The following is a 21,299-nucleotide window of genomic DNA, read 5'->3' as shown; positions in this document are numbered from 1 at the left end:
ACTCAATGGACGCGCGTTTTATACAAGGTCCGGGAAACTGACTTAAAAACTTTCGTAGTGAGAAATGAACGCAAAGGGTTTGAACATGGAAGCCTGAAACACACACGTATGCTTACATGAACTTTTCATTGAAAGTGATCGCTTAAACGCGTGTTGCCGAGGGCAGTGTGAACATAGCTTAATGGAAAAGTTACATTCTGTAAAAGTTTAAAAAGAGTACCTTTTCCAGACCAGCATATCATAACAATGCAATCAATCTGCTTATGCTCTAACATCTTCTAAGTCTTCGAGTTGACTGCTCTGCAAACAATCCGCTCCTTATGTCGCATGGCAAGTGGAAGAACAAACCTCTTGAATGAGCTGTGACACAAACGAGCACAGCTTAGATAAGATATGGCCTCCTATCTCTGTGTATAAAACTCTAGCTCAGATAAGAACCTTTCAAAACATGCTTGCTGCCAGATACATTTCAAAAGAACCAAGTGAGATGAAGGCGAATGCAGACCTGGAATGTTGACAATGTCTGTTGAAGGATAACTGAAGATTCTAATCATCAAACGTCATTACAAATTCTGTTTTTGTAAAACATCAGCACTACCTTCAAACAAACTGGCTTAATGCAACTAGACTGGGGTGTCAGAATCCAGGCTTCGAAGGGCGGTGTCCAACATCTTTGCCACACATTTCTGAGACCCCCATCTCATTCGCATGACGCAAACTTACCTAAAAACCCTTTTTAGGTCTGAATAACCTGGACCCTGTTTTCTGACCTGTAGTTCATTATCCTTCCACTAGGGGCAGTAGAAAGGCCTTTCCTGCTCATTCCAAAATGGCTGCTTCCATGAAATCCCAAAAACGAGAAAAATTTCGCTAATTTTTTAAAACTTTAGTCATTTATTATTTGTTATTCATTTTTTAAAAATTAGTTCAATTCAGCTTTATTTATATAGCCCAATATTACAACACAGTGGTCTTAACGGGCTTCACTAATTGTGCAAAACATAAAATCAGTTATAAAATACAATAGCTGATTGCTAAACTAAACTGAAAAAACAGACCAAGCTAAACTGGGTCTTCCTGCCCTTAGACCCTCCTTCTTGGTAAGGAAAAACTCCTTAAAAAACAGATAAAAATTATCAGGAATAGAGGAGAGGGGGAGAGGAGACATAAATGAGAATAGACGACAGAACACCCGTACACAATATTTTCCACAGCTTCCAACTTCTAGCAGCTTACTAACAACTAATTGTCATTGTTAGTAAATTTAATTCAAACATGTTAATAGTAGGTTTCATGCACTATGGCACATATAACGGATGGTAGTAATATGACAATAATAGAAATCTACATTTTTAGCACATCAATATTAATACAATATCTTATTAATCTAAGCAGGTGGAATGGGCCACCCTGGCTCGGCTTTTTCCCTCTGCTTCGATCCGCGGAGAAAAATGTATAATGGATGTAATGAAAATTACAATTATTCCCCCAAACTTCATTACAGTTGGTGAGGTGGGGGGAGCAATAAGTTAAATATTCTCTGATTACTAGCTATCCTGGGGATAAGCCTGTGCAAATAGGAATGATTTAACCCTTGTGCTATCCCTATGACCCCACCCTTACATTGACGTGTTCTCCCTACCATTACAAAGGTGGATAAAGGTGGAAAGATTTCATGTAATCCATGGACACCAGTGAAGATCACAAATCATTGAAAAAAAAAGATTCAGAGCACTGTCTAGTGGGTCTAGATGACCCAACTCCCAATGGTAAAGTGCCTAGGATAGCACAAGGGTTACAGTGCCTAGGATAAGCCTAACTTTGAATGTAATAATTGTGTCGACCTCTTTAATATGAGCTGGGACCTTATTCCATGAAACAAGGGGCTTGGTGGCTAAAGGCTCTACCTCCAACTGTACTTTTAGAAGTTCTTGGAAACACAAGCAGTCCTGCATTTTGTGAGCAAAGTGTTCTGCTTGGTTTGTAATGCACTATGAGATCTTTAATAGGATGGGGTCATACCATTTAACCCTTGTGCTATCTTAGATGACCCCACCCTTACTTTGACGTGTTATTCCTACCATGACAAAGGTGGATAAAGGTGGAAAAATTTCATGTAATCCATAGACACCAGAGAAGATCACAAACCATTGAAGAAAAAAGGTTCAGAGCACTGTCTAGTGGGTCTAGATGACCCAACTCCCAACGTTAAAGTGCCTAGGATAGCACAAGGGTTACGGACATAGCTCCAGTGTTGATTTTTTTGACTACCGTAACTCTTCTACCGTTTTACGCAACGTAATTCCAGAGGATTCTGAAGCAGAGAAAAGCAGCTTTACACCGATAGTCACCTTAATAATGTGCTGCATTACAGCGCAAAGCCGATATGAGAAGCCGCTTTTCACTGAGTCAGAATCAGCGTATTCATCTTGATTGCGTAAACGGTCGAAAAGTTATGTTATACCAAAAAGGGTTAAAAACATCTTAACTGCAGAAAATTTGAAATTGTGTCAATTCCTTGTAGTGGATAAGCACAGATAACATAATGAATGAAAAAATAAACACATATATATAATAAAATAAAAAAAGCATGATTTTTATGGTGGTAGTACTTTTTAATTACATTAAAGGTTAAATACTTTTAGAATCATCATTACATTTAAAAAAGTTTATGTTTTATGGCTTTTACTACACCACGTAATGCTTTATGTCTCATTTTTTGAGTCATAGGTTTTGAATTTTATCATTTCGTACTGTATAAGAAAACCTTCAGCCAGACACAAAGAACTAGGCGTGAATTATTGCCAGTGTCAAAGTGAATAAAGGCTTGTAAGTATACCCACACCATGAAAGGGGATGGTCTAGATCGTGATTTTCATTATGTGCCTTGGAAAAATTTCCATCTTTTCTGGTGCCAGCAGCTCTGAGGCGATCCCAGTGATGAGCCAGGAATGCTCCGCTAACCAAGCTCAGGAGAAAAACGTTTGTGGCAAGATCCGTATTCAAATAAACTTCACTCTTGGCCCGAGCACACAAGCCATGTTGTCACCAGCTGGCAGCAGGTCTCACCGCCCCATCAAATGCTGAGCCACTTTTGATTAACGTCTCTATGGCTAATCACGAGCTTTGGCTGTGCCAAATTGGAGAAGATGCTTATGGCTTGCATTTGCCTTGAACCCCCCCATCCCCTCTTTTATTTACTTATTCAAAGCTTTTAAGAGCCTCTCTACGCTTCACCCAGCCTTCCCTGAGTCTTGTCTGGGGTCCATACAAAGAACAGAGAGGGTGGTATGGCGGCACTGCGCCATGTTGCGGCTGCCTAAATAGAAGGACTACCATTGCCAGATGCACCCAGCTGCATCAATGTTATTCATTTTTTTATGGCTTGTACACATTCGACGGCTAGCGTGGGACTGTGTGGTTCAACTAAAGTCTGGAAAAAAATCCTTAAAATTGAATCAAAGTGGAAAACTTGTTTTGGCGGCTGGCTCTCCTGAACCTCTTCCTTTTCCACCTCCCTTAATTCTCCTCTCCTCATGTCTGACTTTCCTCTGCAAAGCAGTACATTTTTTTCCTCTACTTTGCTTCTTCCCTTTAGGACGGCAATAGCCGAAGTATTTGTCGTATGCTCTAGAGGTGGAAAGACATTACACAGTACTTTGTCACCAGGGTCTGGAATTCACACCATTTACCGCTTTCCATGTCAGCTCCTTAACCAGGGACTGGCCTGGCTTCTGTCAGCTGCCGCTCTGTTGACACTGCAGGCTAAAATAAGATGGCAACATGAAGGATGGATGCTGCTAGCCCTTTTTAGGCGGTCAAAGCAACATGAACTCCACAAAGAGTGCTGTGACAGGGATCCGCTGCCAAAGCTCTTGACTCTGTGCTCTCTGGCTAAATTCACTCCGTGCAGATATAGCTTAGCTGTTCAGAATTGCCCTCGTCAGGGATTGTTAACCCCTGCGGAGAGATAGACTTGAACTCTGAACGGAGCTGTGGCCTCCCAAATCACCAGGCCCAGCAAAGTGCCCAGCAATCCAAATGTGATCATGGCAGGCACCTCCCGCCTCATTACCAATTTCCAATTCAAAATAGCTTTTAAATGGGAACTAATGCATTAGTTCTCTGGAGTGGGAAAAAGTCAGGGGGTCCATATGTAGCAGCTTAGAAATGCTTTCATATATGTTATCAACAGGAGAAAGAGGGAGAGAAAAAGAAAAGGAGCTTGGACTGATCCATTCATTTATTGCCCATCTTATTAGCTTGGCACTGCGTTATTAGCTGCTTTTGTGCTCTGTGAAAGCTCTTTAGGCCGGTTTCACTGCTCGCTGAATCTGGGGTGATCTCTGCGCCAAGTGCTTTTTTGGGGGGCTTTGAGACCATGAAAATTCAATCCCCCAACCCTCAGCACTGAGGTTTCTCACAGATAAATGAAAAGGATTAACAGAACAATAAAACAACATCTTACCTTCCACTGTATCCTATTATTGAGATTCCAGTGTAATAATCAAAGGCAAAAAACTCTTTATTGTGACACACTATTACGTGATTACCATAGTAACAAACATCGCATCATTGTAAAAAAAAAAAAATGAAAAGTTTAAAAGCGTTCAGTCACTGCAAAAAACCCCACAAGGAAAGCTTTGAGATATGAGATATAATGGAGGAGTTGACAAGTGCAGTAGCTCACAAACCTCGGGTTAAATATCTTAGACAATGTGTCAGTTGATTCCCATCTGATGATGGACTGTGTGCTGAAATAAATTGACCTTGCCAGATGATGAGTGAAACTGATGGAGCTTTTTATCTCCGGAGGGCCGTTCCACACTCAGCAGAACAATGGATTGAGCACAAGACAAACCTTTTTGAGTCGGGGGGAAATTTAAAGAGTGTGATTTTTATGCCAAAGCGTTCCCGGTAAATAGCTACAGGAAAAAGGCCTTTATACAGGGGGGTTAAGTGTCTGTTGTTGACTAGATTGTTAGGACCAAAGGCACACAATCCCATAGCGAGGCTGGCCACGGACAGATGCTACCCGCTCAAAGAATATGTGCTTCAATTACCGGGAGTCCAAATTGAAAGTGATAGTGATTTAAGTCTTCCCAATACACATTCTGGCAAACAGTCTTTTCAAGGAGCCAGTTTAGAAACCCTGCTGGAGAGTGTGAGAGACTGGAGCGACATTGATTTTCAATAAAACTCCCTAATGACCTGGCCGTGGTTTGATCCACGCCATCATTAAAGGTTGCTACCATGGGGACGGTATCGGTGAGCCTTACAGCCGGCAGACGAGAAGTTGAAGCGTTATCGGGATGAATTAGCCGTCACTGGACAGGAAGAAGGAAGGAACAGCCAGGAGCTCATCAATAACAGGACGGTGCACCTCAGGACTCCCTCTGCAGCCCACTGCTGGGGGCCTTCCAGTCTCACTCATTAGAAAAACAGATCGGCAATATGTTTAAGGAGGGGAGGTTGATGAACAAAGAGACAAGCTTGTCTATTCCTTACGATAGCCAGGCTAGCAGGTATTGCTCCCCTTAATGAGTCCTGACCGCAGGTCAATACGCTGCTGGGCTGCCAGTCAATACTGGTTACCTGCAACACAAACACTCAAAAGCTGCTTTCATGCGAAATCAATGTTCTATTAGTCCCTTTCTGTATTGCCTTGTCCCAATCCCATTGATCCCTTCTGAAGAGCCCTGTAGCCCATGTATGACAGGCAGCGATCAAATGACCTGATGGCTTACCTACTCGGTCTGTAGAGTCAGTTGCTTTTAAAGACCTACTCCAATGAAAATTGTGTTTGTAACATGTCTTCTTGTTGTAGCATTTTTCTCATAATGGACATATATAAAAAGGATGAAGATTAAAACTGCGCTTCTGAGTATTTCTTCATTCAAATCGTGAATTGGAAGTTTGAAAAAATGCAGTCTAAAAAAAGTTTGAAGTTATGTAAAACCGTCAGTCGGCAGGCTACAAGCTCTCTGCCCTGCTCTGCTCTATTGTGATGCATCTACCTGCAGACAAACAGATCCATGCGCGTCTTCATTTTCCTTGTCTTAGCTGGCTCAAAGCTCATAGGGCTGGAGAGCTCTGATATTTTTGTTGCACCACCAATGTAAGGTTGGGGTTGTGAGGAGTTGTAAGCAAGCGGGAGAGAGTGTAAAAAAAGGGATGATGGGAAAAGAAAGCTCACTCTATCCACTACTCAGAGGCAAATTTCTAATGAACTACTGTTACTCTGCAGAAACTGTCCAAGAAAATGACAGGTTTTTGATTTGGGCTAAAAAGGGCATAATCATAATCAAAAAACCACTGGGAATGCATTTAAATAAATCAAAAGATGGTCGGAGTCTCACTTTAAGGTTTCAATGTAGCAAGGTAATACCAGGTGCTATAGATGCTGAAAAGTAAGGCGAGTCTGTTTGCCTCATTTACTACTTAGAAAATCAAAGGTGGACAAGAAATGTTTGACATTAGGTCCAAACTTTATTCCATACATTTTAAACCATGAATGTTCATTTTCCTTTTTTTCACGCCTAAAACTCTACTTGTTTTGTATACAAGAGTCTAAGAAAAAACAACTGCACAACACCACAAGGTTGACAGAAAAAGTCTTTTTGCCATCCACTTGAAAAGTGTCCTCCTTTTCTGTCCGGAGCGGCTCCAGTTTGTGACTTGGAAGTCTTTTAGTAATACCATCAAAGTTTCATTGGTACATATGAACATGTTCTCCTCCAGTTTTCTCTTTTGCGATCACAACAATGCTTCGTCCAAGTGATTTTTTTTATCAGGGTGTTGAGTGCTGCTTTGCATAGATTGCAGATGATCCATTTAGGCCTAGTAACAACACCCCACCCCCCCAATCCTTCTTGTCGGCCGGCTGGCCGGACTTGTCTGATATTCAACAGGCAACACATTTCATTTGATTTTAGTTTTTTTTCCCCATTTCTTTTCTTTTTTTTTATAAGAAACTGTTAAAAAGACTAACAAATTTACATTGTACTCTTGCAGCAAAGGATATCAACAGGTTATTTACACTGATTTCTCTTTACAGAGACTCAACAAAGACCTCATAATATATATTCCTCTGCATATCTCAAAGGCAAAACAAATGAAATAAAGTTGGTAATGTGGCAATGTACATTGTCATCGTTGAGGATATCCTGGTACCATGAGGTTAAATTACTGACGGCTCAAACCAAAATCAAGTCTTTACGTCATCTTAAGGGATTTGTCTCACGATCAACTCGGATAAATATTGTAAAAGGCGAGACTAAAGCACAAAATACATAAAATTCATAGAAATAATATCTATACATGGAACAAAGATGTACAAACTCATTTTCAAGACCTTTTTCTTTTCGGCACAAGGAAGAAAAAAGGCTTTGGATTAATATATTAATAATGATCAAATATTTAAGTCGGTAATAAACATACAGATATCTGTGTTCTTTCTTACCGACATTGTTAAACCTCCAGTTCACTGAAAATAAAGTCATGGCATGTGCTTCACCAGTAGCACACATCTTTGCTTTGTACAATCATACCCTTTCCCTTAGGGAGTTTCACTCTTCTCTAGAGAGGAGCAGTGCATTTGTTTGACAATAAGATTCCAGATAAGTGTGTGGGGGCTTTTAAGGACCCCCACTAAGACTCTGTGATTTTTCCAACAAGCTACCGGGCCTCTACTTCTTTGGGGTTACGGGATGGGGAGTAGTCCCGGGGGTCCTGTGTGGTGGGTAAAGGGGTAGTCCTCCTGGGCGAGGCTGACCTGGTGCTGCCGGCTGGCACAAGGGGTGGAGGAGCACTTAGCGCAGCAGTGGGGGGCGTTCTGTTCAAGGGGCCATTATGGCCCGTAGAAGGGCTAAGTCTGGGGTAGGGCATGCCTCCGAGGTGGGGCATGAAGGGGGGCATGTGGGGTAAATGGCCCTCCATCGGTGACTGATGCAGCTGGTGGAGACGTGCCCTGTCCAACTCTTCCCTTAGGTGAAGGCGTTCTCGTTCTTCAGCCTGCTGTCGCATCCGTTCCTGCTCCCGCCGCACCTCCAGGAGGTGCTCCTGGTGAGAGTAGTCATGAGCCTCCCTCTCGCGGTAAGCCCGCTCCTGTTCATAGACACTGGGGAAGCGATGTCCCTGCTCGGCCCGGAGCTGGAAGTCCATGCGTCGCTGCAGGTCCAGGCTGCGGTAGGCCTCTCTCAGCGGGTCCCAGGGGAAGGCTGTGGGTGGCAGGCGTTCTCTTCCTGCCAGCGGACTCACTCCCATGAAGGGAGCCATGCGAGCTCGGTCTAGGACGTTGAGGCTGCCCATTTGAGGCATGGCACTCATAGAAAGAGGCAAAGAGTGTGCCATTGGAACACCGTGCAGACCCGGTGCTGGGATATCACTTCCGCGGGGTGAGGGAAGGGGATGCTGTTGGGACAAAGGTGGGTGATGGTGATGAGGGTTTCCTGGCTGGCTGACAGGTACAGGAAGAGCTTGCACTGAGGGTTGAGGGGCTGGCTCTGAACTCACCACCATGACCTCTTGCTCCTCCTTTCTCTCCTCCTTAATCTTCATGTCATTTTTCACTTTTTGGAGCAGCTCTGGAGGTGGGGGCTCTTTCCTCTCATTGTCCTTGAGTGTAGATGGAAGCCCTACTGCCATTTTCATGCTTTGCTCACTGATCAGCGCCTTGGAATAAGGAGAAGGGGACCGCTGAGCGGGTTTGATGGAGTCCTCTGAAGTTCTCCTCTCCAGCATCTCCTTGCTCGGAGAGCGGCTCTCCTTCACCTTCACATCGGCTTGAGTGGAAGACTCTCTGTGGCGCTCGAATAACTCTTTCTCTGCTTCACGCACCCGGTCTACGCTGCCACTGTGATGGCGCCCAGAGTCGCTGGAGTTCTGGCTGTTGGAGCGAATCAGGCTGCTGATCTGGTAGCTGACTGGCGCCGAGGCAGGGGATGAGCGGTTGGAGTGGCGGTTGCGATCCACCGAGTCCCTGTCACAAGACAATTTGAAGTCGGTTAGTTCATCAGCCTGTGTTGGTTACGAATGACAACATCAATCCTTCCTGGTTTTTCTAGACAGACACAGATTGGTATGCTCTTGTGATGTACAATAATGACTTTTTATGACATATACCAATAACCTATAATTTCCTGCTTCAATGCTGATAATCAACTAATTTATATACCTAGGAAAAAAAATTATTTTTAAGTACAAAGTAACAGTGCATAGCTTTGATTTAATCCAATAAACTAACAGCCCTATTGTTACCCGTGAAAAACTGAACATACATTCACATACATCTGTGAACAGTGAAAGACCATTACAATTGTCGGAATAATAAAAATGTTTACCTAAATAATGCAACAAGTACATTTTGTCAATAAAAGTGATGTCCAAAAAATAAGTTAAAATGAAATAATTTAATCTTTAAATAAAGTGCAATACTTGTTGTTAGTCTTCAACTTATGTGCAACATAAATAGACGCTTTCTGTTTGTTCTCTGGATGACAGATAACGTTGTCGCTGCTGGTAGCTTCGTATTCTTTCCACAGGTCGCAGTAATGGATTTGCAGTTGATTTGAGCGATTTTTTTTTCTTTTTTTTGAGCTGAGGCCTGACTTGTTTTACCCCCTTGTGGCTCTTTTGTTAGACATATTTTCAAAAATCAAGAATTGTTGTCTCCAAAACACTTAAAAATGCCCACAGGGGTGAATGCAGCACCATGTTGTTCACGAGCTCTCTAGCTGGCACTGACCAGTGACATCACTTACATGTGACAGAAGCTTTCAGGATGGACGGCGGTAAGGCGGAGATGTGAAGAAAGGGTTGTCAGGGGGAAGCCACAGCACTAGTGTGCAATTTGAGGGTTTAATTATCGGCCCATTTTATCAGTGAATTGTTACTTATCGTAATTATTGGGATGGAGTCACAGTTGTTCAATAATGGCCGATACTTATTGGTAACTGATGTTATCGTGCATCCTTATTACACTCTTCGGCCACTTTATTAGGTACAGCTTACTGATACCGGGTTGAACCCCATTTTGCCCTCATAATTGCCTTTATCCTTCATGACAAAGATTCACCTCAGAACATTCCTCAGAGAGTTTGGTCCATACTGACATAATAGCATCACGCAGTTGCAGCAGATTTGTCGGCTGCACATCCATGATGTCAATCTCCTGGTTTACCACCTCCCAAAGGGGATCTACTGGGTGGAGATCTGGTGACTCTGGAGGCCATTTGAGTCCAGTAAACTCATTAGCTTCCTTTCCATTACACACATGCTCCAAACTTTATCAAAATTCTAGATATGTCCAAAAAACACAATTTTGCAACTACACTGTTTCCAATAAATCATAATTATGCAAATTATCATAGACTTACTCATGGAATGAGTCATTCAAAAACATGGTGACGGATGTGAACAATGATTTACAGCAGATACGTTCAAAGTTCTGCTACAGCACTAGCGGGCATCACCATCTATCAAAGGAGACGTCGGCATTTTATTCAGGCGATGCAGCAGCAAGCTCCTTACACGTGGGAGCGGCTACGGATGAAACGATTTTGGGAAATCTTGGTTGGTGATTTTACAGAGGAGCAGTGGATCCAACAATTTTGCAAGACATGTCAACTTCTGATGAGCTGTGAGACGCTGTTGGACATCTCGTGGCGCAGTGCCTGAATTTGTCGTGTTTCCATTAGGCAAATCCAATTTGCGCAATTTCATAGTCAATGGAAACGCAGCTATTGTCATGCTCAAGAAACCAGCCTGAGATTATTCCAGCTTTATGACATGGCGTGTTATCCTGTTGGGAGTAGCCATCAGAAGATGGGTTTACTGTGGTCATGAAGGGATGGACATGGTCAGCAACAATACTCATTGTACCCATGCTCAATTGGTACTAAAGGGCCCAAAGTGAGCCAAGAAAATATCCCCCACACTATTACACCACCAGCCTGAACTGTTGAAACAAGGCAGGATGGATCCATGCTTTCATGTTGTTGATGCCAAATTCTGACCCTACCATTCGAATGAAACGTTTTTCCAATCTTCTTTTGTCCAATTTTAGTTAGCCTGTGGGATTTGTAGCTCTTTGTTTCCTGTTCTTAGCTGACAGGAGTGGCAGCAGGTGTGGTCTTTTGCTGCTGTAGCAGTTACTGTTGCTACGTTCAAAGTCACGTCAGTCACCTTTCTTCACCATTCTGCTCGGTTTAAACGGCAGCAGATCGTCTGGACCATGTCTACATACATAAATGCATTCAGTTTCTGCCAAGAGATTGGCTGATTAGAAATTGGCGTTAATAAGTAGTTGGACAGGTGTACCTAATAAAGTGGCCATTGAGGGTACATTCTTGTTTAGTTGACTATAAGTCATTACAGAACTCCAAAATTTCTTTGCAAAAAATGTGCTTATTAAACACAATCAAAAGTGAAAACTAACATGTTTCAATCAAGAATTTATGAACTATTGAATAAGTTCATCTCTTAACTCACCTATCCTTGTCCTTCTCTTCTCTCCCAATGGAGGAGTCTCTTTTCTCTCGTTCCCTTTCCCGCTCTCTGTCTTTCTCCCTCTCTCGCTCTCTCTCGTGGCTGTTGGCTGAGCTGCTTCTCTCAGAGTCTGCAGATTTGGGCCACTGTGGTGGGGTGGGAAAAGACGGCGGTGTTCGTCGGAGTCTGTTCCAGGTGTCGTGGTGGGGGCTGCTGAATGTGGGGAGTCCTCCTGGTCCATCCTTGGAGCCAAACATACTGTTGGACCCTGTGACAAAAGGAGCAGACAAGCGAGGGCCGACTGTAAGTTAATTGGACACAATGCCCTCTTGAGTACATGAATGATGAGAAAGGCTTGACAATAAAAGCTGCTTCTGTCTTTGTCTCTGGAGGTTCTTTCACTGAAGCTGCTTGAAGAAGTAAGAGGTTATTGGTGCCCCCCTCCCCACCGCCACAGAGAAAAAGAAAAAATACTAAAGGACTTTTCCCCACCTCTTTTTCTGCACCGGATAAACAGGGCAGGCTCATTTACCCTCTGGAGCCGGGAGCTGTGAAAAGCTAAGGGGGACCTTAGCATTCCACAGCATGTCAATTCAAATCACATCCATTTTCACAACAGGGGGACTGATTTGGCACACAAAATAGCAGGGCAGAAGAAAAACGAGAGGGAAGCGAAGAGAGGAGAATGCGGAGGGAGAAGAGAAGACCCTCCGTGGTAATGCAGAATGGGCTTGTCAAATAATTAATAGATGAATTGCCACCAAACAGCCGACCTAAGAGCGCCTGTTGGCAGCAGCGCCGCCAGATTAAAGCAAGACTGTTGGAGACATCACTGCTGGATGAAGTGGAGGCTGGGAGGAGGTCTGCCAAGCTACGTTGCTTTGTTGGACCTCCCCGGACTAGAGCTGTTTAAACACAGAAACTAGAGCTAAGCGCTTTTTTTTCGTTTTTTTTTTCCACCCCTTCTGGCTCTCCCTGTGGTCTAACCCTCTTCTGCTCTATTCTGTTACTGGCCATGGAGGCCTGATTGAAGGGGGGAGGCAGTAGAGGAGGAGCCAGCGCTTACCAAGCGAGGGGTTGCCTAATCCTCCGAAGGCACTGCTTGAAAGGTTGCCGAGGCCGCCAAAGGAACTGGAGCGACTGAAAGGATCTGCAAAATGCCAAACAGGGATTAGCAAAATTGAGGAAGGGGAGGTGGGTGCTGGTCAGAGCCTCGACACCAGCCCGTTACTCAGCTTTTCTCTTACAAGCGAGCTTTTTATTTTATTTTTTTATTGTTATTTTTTTCTCAGTGCTGCCATCTTAGTTCCCTCATGTTACGTACGAATCAGGCACGTTATGCGCGCTCATTATGCGTTCCTGCTAAATATGCTAAATGTATATGATGTTCACACTGGACTGTTGCTACCCAAAACCAGCCAAGTACTCTCAGTTGGAAGAAGGGTAGGGCGAAATGTCTACGTAATGCAAATCTTGCCTCAGGTTTTTTCTTTCACAGCTCTATTTCAATATATGCAAGACTTAGTATCATATAATTCCGGCCAGGTAAAAACCGCAATTATTAATTTCTCCTCTACGATGAATTGTCAAACGGTTGGCACTTCTGTGAAATAAAAAGGACCAGTTAGCCACCAAATCTAAGTTCCTGAATAGTCAAAGTTCAACTGGTTTAACTTTCAATGCCCATTCAATGGTAGCACGTTTTGTACATAGAGCCCGAAAATGGAACTTGCGCAGCCTTGAACACAGGAGCCTGAAACGTGCACTTATGCATGTTTACATAGACTTTTCATTGGAAGCGTTCACTTGAACGCGCGTTTCTGAGCCCAGTGTGAACGTGTCATTATTTGTAATCCTGCAGTAACCAGGGTCCCTGAATGCTGCCTTCCCTGCCGGTGACTGAAGTCGAGTGCCTTTGACTCTGCTGGGGCAAACGGAACAAAGCTTCCTGATGGGGAATTGGAGCAAAGCGGAAGATGGGCCGATGCAAAGCAGGGGGAATTATGAGCTGTTCAAATTGGGCTGGCTGAACAAGAAATCCAGTTACTCCACCGCTGGAAACCACAGCCTCCAAATTTATGGGAATACAATGAAAGTCTATAAACAATTTTCATCAGCTCATTCCCTCTCCCTTTATGAATTAGTATTCTATTAGGAAATGCATAACTCATTAAAAGATTAGGGTAAGAGGATTTTTTTTAAAGCTCCAGGCTTCCTAATATATTTTTGAAAAGACAATATTTAAGAAACATTCCAAACTCTCTGGGTTGGAACAATTTTGGCTAAATCGTCTTCCTGTGTCAACATTTTTCAGCATAAAATTGTTAGACTTCAATTTAATGACACAAAAAGCAGAAATAATCTGCTACCACAAGAAGACAGTATGAAAAGTATGATATTAGCATTATATATGAAGCTGCACCACAAACCACAAGCCAAGACAAACCAGGAATGACATGTAGGTCTGGAAGCTACATCTTATTTAATACGCAGGGACAGATTTATTAAAGGTTTTTCTGTGACTCATTCATACTGACTGTAGAACGGCTACACGCCATTACCCAAAAGCCCCCAGTTTGCTCAGAAAGTGCTATAGCACGCTTCGGCCAACTGGATTCTGAATTAACCTTGAAATGTACCACAGTTCAAAACTATTTAGACACAAGATTGGAATTTAACCCCCCGTCAGCCTTAAAACTATTTGAAAAATGATTGACTCATGGGTTCAAAAAAAAATAAAGTGGGAAATGTGAAGAGAGAAAGAGAGGAAATTTTGATTAAAAATTGGAAATGTGGGGTTACTTACACTTACCTGCCAAATGGCTAGGAGGCAGGAAGCTGCTGGGATGGGGGGCAGGGCCATATGGAGAAGGGGCTGGGTGTCCAGAGCCTGTAAGGATAAATAAAAGACGTGATTACCTCTCTAAGGCCTCAGTCACAACTTACAAGTGGATACTTGCCATCTGCGGGCAAAAAAAAATGGGATATGCGCGCCTGAGCTGCTTTGTTCAAACTCTCCTGGTCACGCGTGGCTAAGCAAGCTTCTATGACCGTTTCAGGCACCACATACAAAACGTGCAGCCATTAAACGCGCATTGAAAGATAAACCAGGTCGAACTTTGACCAATTTGGGACTTGGATTTGTTAGTGACCAATGGATGGCGTCCTGTAATCCAAGGAAGTGCCAACACTTTGAAAATTGATCATGGAGGAGAAACTAATAATTGCAGTTTGTGCCTGGATGGAATTACATGATATGAATATTCGCTAGTAAACCGTAGGTAAAGAAAAAGAAGCCCCTCCCTGCTCGTCCAGTTTGAATACCAAGGGCTAAGTGCATGGTCAAGAATGCGCGTTTAGCACGTTCCTGAATGCGCATCACAATCTTAGTGTGACTGTTGGTTTAAAATTTAGGATTTTAGATAGTCATATTGAAGTTTGTGTTTGGATTCTATGGACGTCCTATGAGCAGTTACATATTATGTGCATATGTCATGGGTGAAGCATTTGTTCATGGTTAGTAAGGAGCAAGCATGTACACCTTACTCACGACACTATCACATGTACACCATTAGTGCGTGCCACTTGCATTATCCTCACAAATACTTCACAATACACTTACTACACATGGCATGAGTATGACAAATAGTACGTTGCATTTTTGTGATTTCCCTTGAGGTGGCTGTATGAGCCTCGAGGGAACGGCAAAACATTTCTGCACTCCCTTAAAGATGCAAGTGCTCCAGTCTACAACCCTACGTCTCGTAGGCAACCCAAAGCACCATCTGTATGGGGGGTTGACCCGTACAGGTGCATGTGACTAAGGCTTGTCTCATAAATGTGGCTATGTTGTTGGTATTATGCAGCAGATCTTATAAAAGAAGCCAATTTGATTAGAAGATGTCAGAAAAAATAGTTTGCCCATCACTTCCTGCTATCGTTGCAACTGTGTTACACATCCGCTTGCATCTATTACAGCTCAGAGATTATTTACTGAATGTGCAGCTAACTGGCCTCTTTAACAAAACACGGCTACCAGCACCCATATCACATGAATTTTTAATAAAAGAGCCAATTACCGAGGTGCCTCTGACAAACCACTGCATAATTACCAGTCAGAGGCCGCCTTCCTCTCTGCTGCCCTCCAACACAGTGTGGATCAGTCAATTACCTAACTGAGCATCATGCATATTCACAGACAAAGCAGCAAAAACATTTGATGCAAAAGCTCTCTAATTAAGCAAACGTTTCATGAGACGAAAAAAATGTCTGCACGTGGTTCGCTTGTGTTTGTGTTTATCAGTGCTTCTTTGATTGAAGCAAATTTTGATTTTGGCAAGGTAACAAAAACAGTTTAAAAAAAAATGTAAGCCAGGAAATTGGCTGACCTGTTGAAGAGAAGAGGGGCCGGGCCAAGTCGTGAGGATATGGGAACCCCGGGAAGACTCCAGGTGCTGGGGGTCGACTGAACAAATCCAGTTTCCCGTTCATATCTAGCTTGTGGGGGTCAGGTTGCATTTGCTGCAGAAAAGAAAGGCAGAGACACGCACATGCAGACGCATAAGAATGTCTTTGTCAGACAGTGGCACTCGACATTTCAGCAACAGAGTGGGATTTGTCATCAGCTACACTGAGGCAGAGATCAGTAAAAGGGAATGGGACGTCAACAATGGCTTTGTGCCTCCCATTCTGGCCAGCTGTGACATAACAAATATATGTAAGCTGATTAGGTACACAAAATCCTTGGTTATGGGGGTTCAGCACCCAACAGGGATTGACAGCACCAAGCCATCAGCATTAGCAGGAATCTTCATGGCAAGGACACACCAACCTCTGTCAGACGGTGTCTGTACATGCAGTTTTGGATTAATGTGCTGCTGAGCCCTAATTGTATTCTTGGTTTTAAGAGAAAATGAATTGCATTAACATAAAATCTTTGAGTACATCATTCCCTTGCTATATTGTGGTTCACTTTTTGGGGTGTTGCAGATTTCTTTCCGTGCAATTTTGCACGCTTTTTTTCTTTCTTTGCTTTTTTTTTTAACACAACGCACTGTGTATCTGCATCCTGATTGGCTGTAGACCATTGTCTATCAATCTCCTCCTTGCTGTGTCTGCTGTGCAGAATGCATTCAGCTTGCCACATTACATAAAGGTTTGATCGCGATTAGATCTTTGTTTTCATTCTATAATACTGGACTTATTTTTCTACAAATGTTTGAACTTTAAGAGTTTAAACAAGAGAGAAAAGTGTGAAAATGTTTATGTCTGTTTGAGAAAAAAACATGAACATTTCTTTTAATGTATAAAGGCAGTAATGAGGGGTTTTACAGCATTAAAAACTGGATTTTGGTAAAGTAGAAATTTCTACTTTGAATTTCAACTATCACAGGTTATTTTTAGAATGCAATCTCGCAATAAACACGGGATCACTCTATATTTAAATTTAAAAAAAAAACACACTATTTTTTCACAATCTGCTTTGGTCTGTTGAAACCAGAAGCAGGATTGCAGATATAACAAGAAGTTTGGTTTAACAAGACAGCAAGATTCTTGCAAACTCTTATCAAATCCATCTCACGCACCTTTATTTTCTGCTGGTGGTGGTAGATCTGCCATGCGATCTGGACATGTACTGCACACCACTTGCCAGGTTTCTATAAATTTATAGAGAAACTGGGGTTAACCTGCTGGCTTGGTATGGGGGAGCTAAAAAAAAGGGATTCTGGCATGACAAGTTTCTGGCCAGACTACAAAGTGCGAACATATTTACCCAGACAATAGGTTAAGTGTGTCTACAACCGAGTTCTTCTAATTCAAGCCTGACGGCTCACTTTAAGAGCAGCCAAATCGTGCAATCACTTGATTATGAGTTGTTAGAGAATTTGAGGTTTTGGACTTTGTGGCCTGGCCAGAGAGACAAAGCTCTTGCGCAAAAAAAGATAAATCGTCTGCTTACCCGAACAGATGTCCTGAACGGATCACTTATCTGTATGGACAAACAGATAAACGTGATCCTCAACAACAAATAAGTCAAAAGAACATATTTTTAGGCTCTCTAAATACACAAAAAACAGCACTAGAGGCCGTTAGCTTGGAGCTTACCCGTGGATCCTTCTGGAGCAGTGTGTGGGGAACGGCTCCAGGACGCGCTGCCACGTCAATGGGATTAGAGGCCTGACAAAGAAAATAAAAGACACATGGTGAGCAGCCACATCTAAAGTGAAAACATGCTCATGACACATGGAAAGAATATGTCATGTGCAGTCATGTTACTGACAATAACATATCAAGGAAAAGGGTTTTCATGATTTTAACATGTCCACCTAACAGGCTGAATTAGTCTGGCAGCTGGAAGGTACCCTTTGCCTTGAATATAATGTCCAAACTAATATCTTCAAGCAACTGCTGCTGCTGGTCTGAATCCTGTGCCGGTTAGGACACAGAACCTTATAAAAATCTTTTCTAAAGCCACAGTAAGATCCTTCAGCCACAGTTTAAACCAAAGCAGTGCTCAGTGACAAGGAAGCACACTTATACATGGCTGCTGCTAAACTATACAGCTGATGTAAATAAGTATGAAAACCCCAGAGGTTGATTCGGAGAATGCTTAGCAGGGGCTCTGGATGCATATAAGTGTTCCTTGAACCATCTGGAGGGACCTTCAACAAAAGGGACCCTCGGCAACAGAATCCACTGGGAATTGGGCCAGCGGATTTAGGGCAGCTTTGATTGGTAGCTTACTCCAGGTCACAGCCTCTGAGCATCTGCCAGGCAGACTCACACCCTCCCAACCCTTCACATCCCCTAGGTCTTCTCTCCTAAATGCTCAATTTCTTTAAAAAATAAAATAAAATAAAGGGAAAAAACCAATATACTTATGATTGAGGTACAAAACCATTTGCAATTTTTTTTAACTGGGAGTTTCGTTTTACTCTTTAAAGACCCACTCCAAAAATCTTTTAAACTATTTCGTAAGCGTTCCCAGTGGTCTTTAAATTATTGTACCAAAAAATCCGTGTCTTTTTCTTGGACATAGTTTCTGCAGAGCGTCAGTAGTTTGTTTGAAATTCACCACTGAGTAGTGGGCGGGACACTATCCCGCTAGATCACAGCCCCTCAAACCCCCAATCTAACATTAGCAGTGCAACAAAAATGGTGAGCAATATTAGAGCTATCCAGCTGTACAGTATTGAGCCAGATGCCAAAACAAAGACATTCATGTATCTATTTGTCTACAAGCAGATGCATCAGAATCAGAGCTTGTGGCCCGCTCATTTTCAAGCAGCATTTTTTGTCTGCTCCTGATTTACAACTTTTAAAAAGAAGACAGAAAAACAACAACCTCCAAATGCTTAATTTTCTTTATACCGTATTTTCTGCACTATAAGGTGCATTTAAAAGCCTCATTTTTTTCAAAAGACGACAGTGCACCTTATAATCTGGAGCGCCTTATAAACTAATTGTGATTGTGTTTACATGTGTCGAAGCGACTTGTTAGCCTATATTTTTTTGAGTTGCCACCAGCACATAATATGCTAACAAGGCTAATGTGTCGCTGTGTTGGACTGTGTTTTTTTCTATATGTAACTTACTAGGCTAGAAGTTAGCATAGCTACAGTAACATTTGTTTTAGTTGTATCAGTCTGTTTTTTACGAGTTGCAAACAAGGTTGGGAGTAAATAGGGTAACATGGCTAATGTTGCTAACGTTTAGCATGTTACAAACAAGTTCTAAAATTACTGTGAACGTGGTTAATAAAGTCTAACTGACTGATGGACTTATCTATGACTCTTTTGTCTCGTTTAATGCGGCTTATAGTTTGTATGTTGTATGTTGCATGTAAGCTACATGCAACATACAACATACAAACTAGATTCGAAAATAAACCATTCATTGAAGGTGCATATTAAAATCTGATGCAACCTATAGTGGGGAAATTATGGTTTATGCCCTTTATAATCAGAAAAATGCCGCAAGAAGATGTTAAAAAATACAATTTGCATCGGAGTGGGTTTTTAAATCTGCAACTTGAATAAAACTTATTGAGAAATCTGTTCAAAAAGGAGATTTTTGCATAGCTTCCTTGGAAATGTCCTTAAGGTTTTTCTTTGAGAGACACTCTTTAACAGTCGTCCTACTGGCAGCTCGTGGGTTGAGGGGGGTGGGATGTGGGTCTGACCTTGGGCTGGAAGGCTCCTTGCAGCGAGCTGAAGGGTCCTGAGTGTGGAAGCAGCTGAGGCATGCCTGGCATGGTTGGGGGGTAGGAGGGGAAGAACTACATAGGAAAAAAAGGAGGATGGAAAACACAGAAAAGACAGAAGAAGCAAGTGAAACAGAGATATGTGAAGGCCGCAAGCATGCGCAGAACACAAAGTCAAGGCCACAATACACAAGGCAACATTCAAAATCCCGAATATGAATATTGCAGTGACGATATAAACTCACGTTTGAATGTCGGATGAATGGATTGTCCAGTTTTGGGGTGTATTTGTCAAACTGGAGAAAAAAGAGGGGAAAAAAGAATTATGGTTTAGAAACCAACTCCCACATAAAAGAGCTTTTAAAAAAGATTAGTAACACATGATCAACATCTGCAGCTGCTTATGAGCAGGATAAGCAACTAGCTTGAACTGGTCATGCCTTTCATTAAACAGCATGGTTGCACAGACGGTGAAACACTAACACCTCTCTGCCAGGATCAAGACTGCCTGCATGATTTTCAAATTAAGCATACAGACGTTGGGTGTGGAGGCCCACTTTAGGAATCAAATCAATTAAAAAAACAGACTAGTTGTTTCTATTCACAAGAAAGTTGAGCCAAATTGGTTGTGACTCCAACAACGTTTTTCCTTCTACTTTTCTGTATTTCTTTATTTTAAACTATCGGATTCAATGGTGGAAAAGAAGGGAATTTGGGGGAGATTTGGTAGTGATGTATGGATGGCGTATCTTTTAATTAACTGAAGTGCCAACCGTTTGAAAATTGATCATGTAGGAGGCATTAATAAATCCGGTTTGTGCCTGGCCGGAATTATATGAGTCAAGTCTTTTATATATCGGAATAGAGCTGTGAAAGAAAACGCCTGGAGCAGGAGTCACAAGATTTGCACCAAGCCTTTTCCAATTGTAGGGGCGGACATACACTACCGTCGGGTAGTGACAGCCCAATGTTAACACCATGGGCTAAAAGCGCTCTCAAGAATGTGTTTTGGCGCGTCACATGCTCAGTGTGATCATAGCTTAAAATGGGATTTACACAAAAGACAGCTTGTGCTTAAAATCGTAGACTATGAGCTGTCTGTTTATTTGACTGCAGTGGTGAGGGGCTAATTCAGGACAGAGCCCTACCACCGTGCACTGAGGTGGACAAACGTTTCCTCTGGTAGAACTACTACCCATCAAAAATTCTTTCTGATGGGATTTGCGCTATGAAAAAAAGACTGTGTGGTTTAAATTAATATTTTTTTCCTATCCTGTCCCAAACACATATGAATGTAGTTAGTAAGGAGTAGGTGAACAGGGTGAGACGGGACACAGAAAAGTGCCTCAGGGAATGAATGGAGACTTTGTACGTCTGTTTACGAGCCAGTACCGCTCCTCCATTTTGCGAATGGCAAATTAAAAGTGACAGAAACTTATTGCTACTCCACAAATACACAAACCATTTGCAGGTACTTTTTGCAAGTGCTTTCACAAAGCTCCATTGGCAGGCGCAGATGTTTTTTGAGTCTACATTATACGGGAAAATGAAGGCGTATGAATCAGAATCTCTGTGTGAGTCTGTCTTTGGGTGCAGGCTTGGCAGGGCT

General features: G+C 42.5%; 1 protein-coding gene across 7 annotated transcripts in view; it reads right to left on the bottom strand.

Moving 5' to 3' along the window:
• Positions 1–6,467: 6,467 nt before the first annotated feature.
• Positions 6,468–21,299, bottom strand: part of fbrsl1 (fibrosin like 1) — a 358,066-nt gene continuing 343,234 nt past the window's right edge. For 4 of the 7 annotated variants that reach the window (XM_023958685.1, XM_023958683.1, XM_023958686.1 and 1 more), the window contains 10 exons: positions 19,936–19,986; positions 19,670–19,765; positions 17,593–17,664; positions 17,447–17,476; positions 17,073–17,144; positions 15,876–16,008; positions 14,294–14,377; positions 12,554–12,637; positions 11,491–11,755; positions 6,468–8,980 (listed from right to left, as the gene is read on the bottom strand). In XM_023958685.1, coding sequence (XP_023814453.1) covers positions 7,678–8,980; positions 11,491–11,755; positions 12,554–12,637; positions 14,294–14,377; positions 15,876–16,008; positions 17,073–17,144; positions 17,447–17,476; positions 17,593–17,664; positions 19,670–19,765; positions 19,936–19,986 — 2,190 coding nt within the window. In that variant the 3' untranslated portion in view covers positions 6,468–7,677. The remainder of the gene's footprint in view (positions 8,981–11,490; positions 11,756–12,553; positions 12,638–14,293; positions 14,378–15,875; positions 16,009–17,072; positions 17,145–17,446; positions 17,477–17,592; positions 17,665–19,669; positions 19,766–19,935; positions 19,987–21,299) is intronic. The other 3 variants (XM_023958684.1, XM_023958687.1, XM_023958690.1) reach the window with 3 other exon arrangements.

This window comes from Oryzias latipes, chromosome 9 (genome assembly GCF_002234675.1).
Source record: "Oryzias latipes chromosome 9, ASM223467v1".
Lineage (NCBI taxonomy): Eukaryota > Metazoa > Chordata > Actinopteri > Beloniformes > Adrianichthyidae > Oryzias > Oryzias latipes.
The sequence above is the reverse complement of the archived record's forward strand: the minus strand, read 5'-3'. Positions and strand labels throughout refer to the sequence as shown.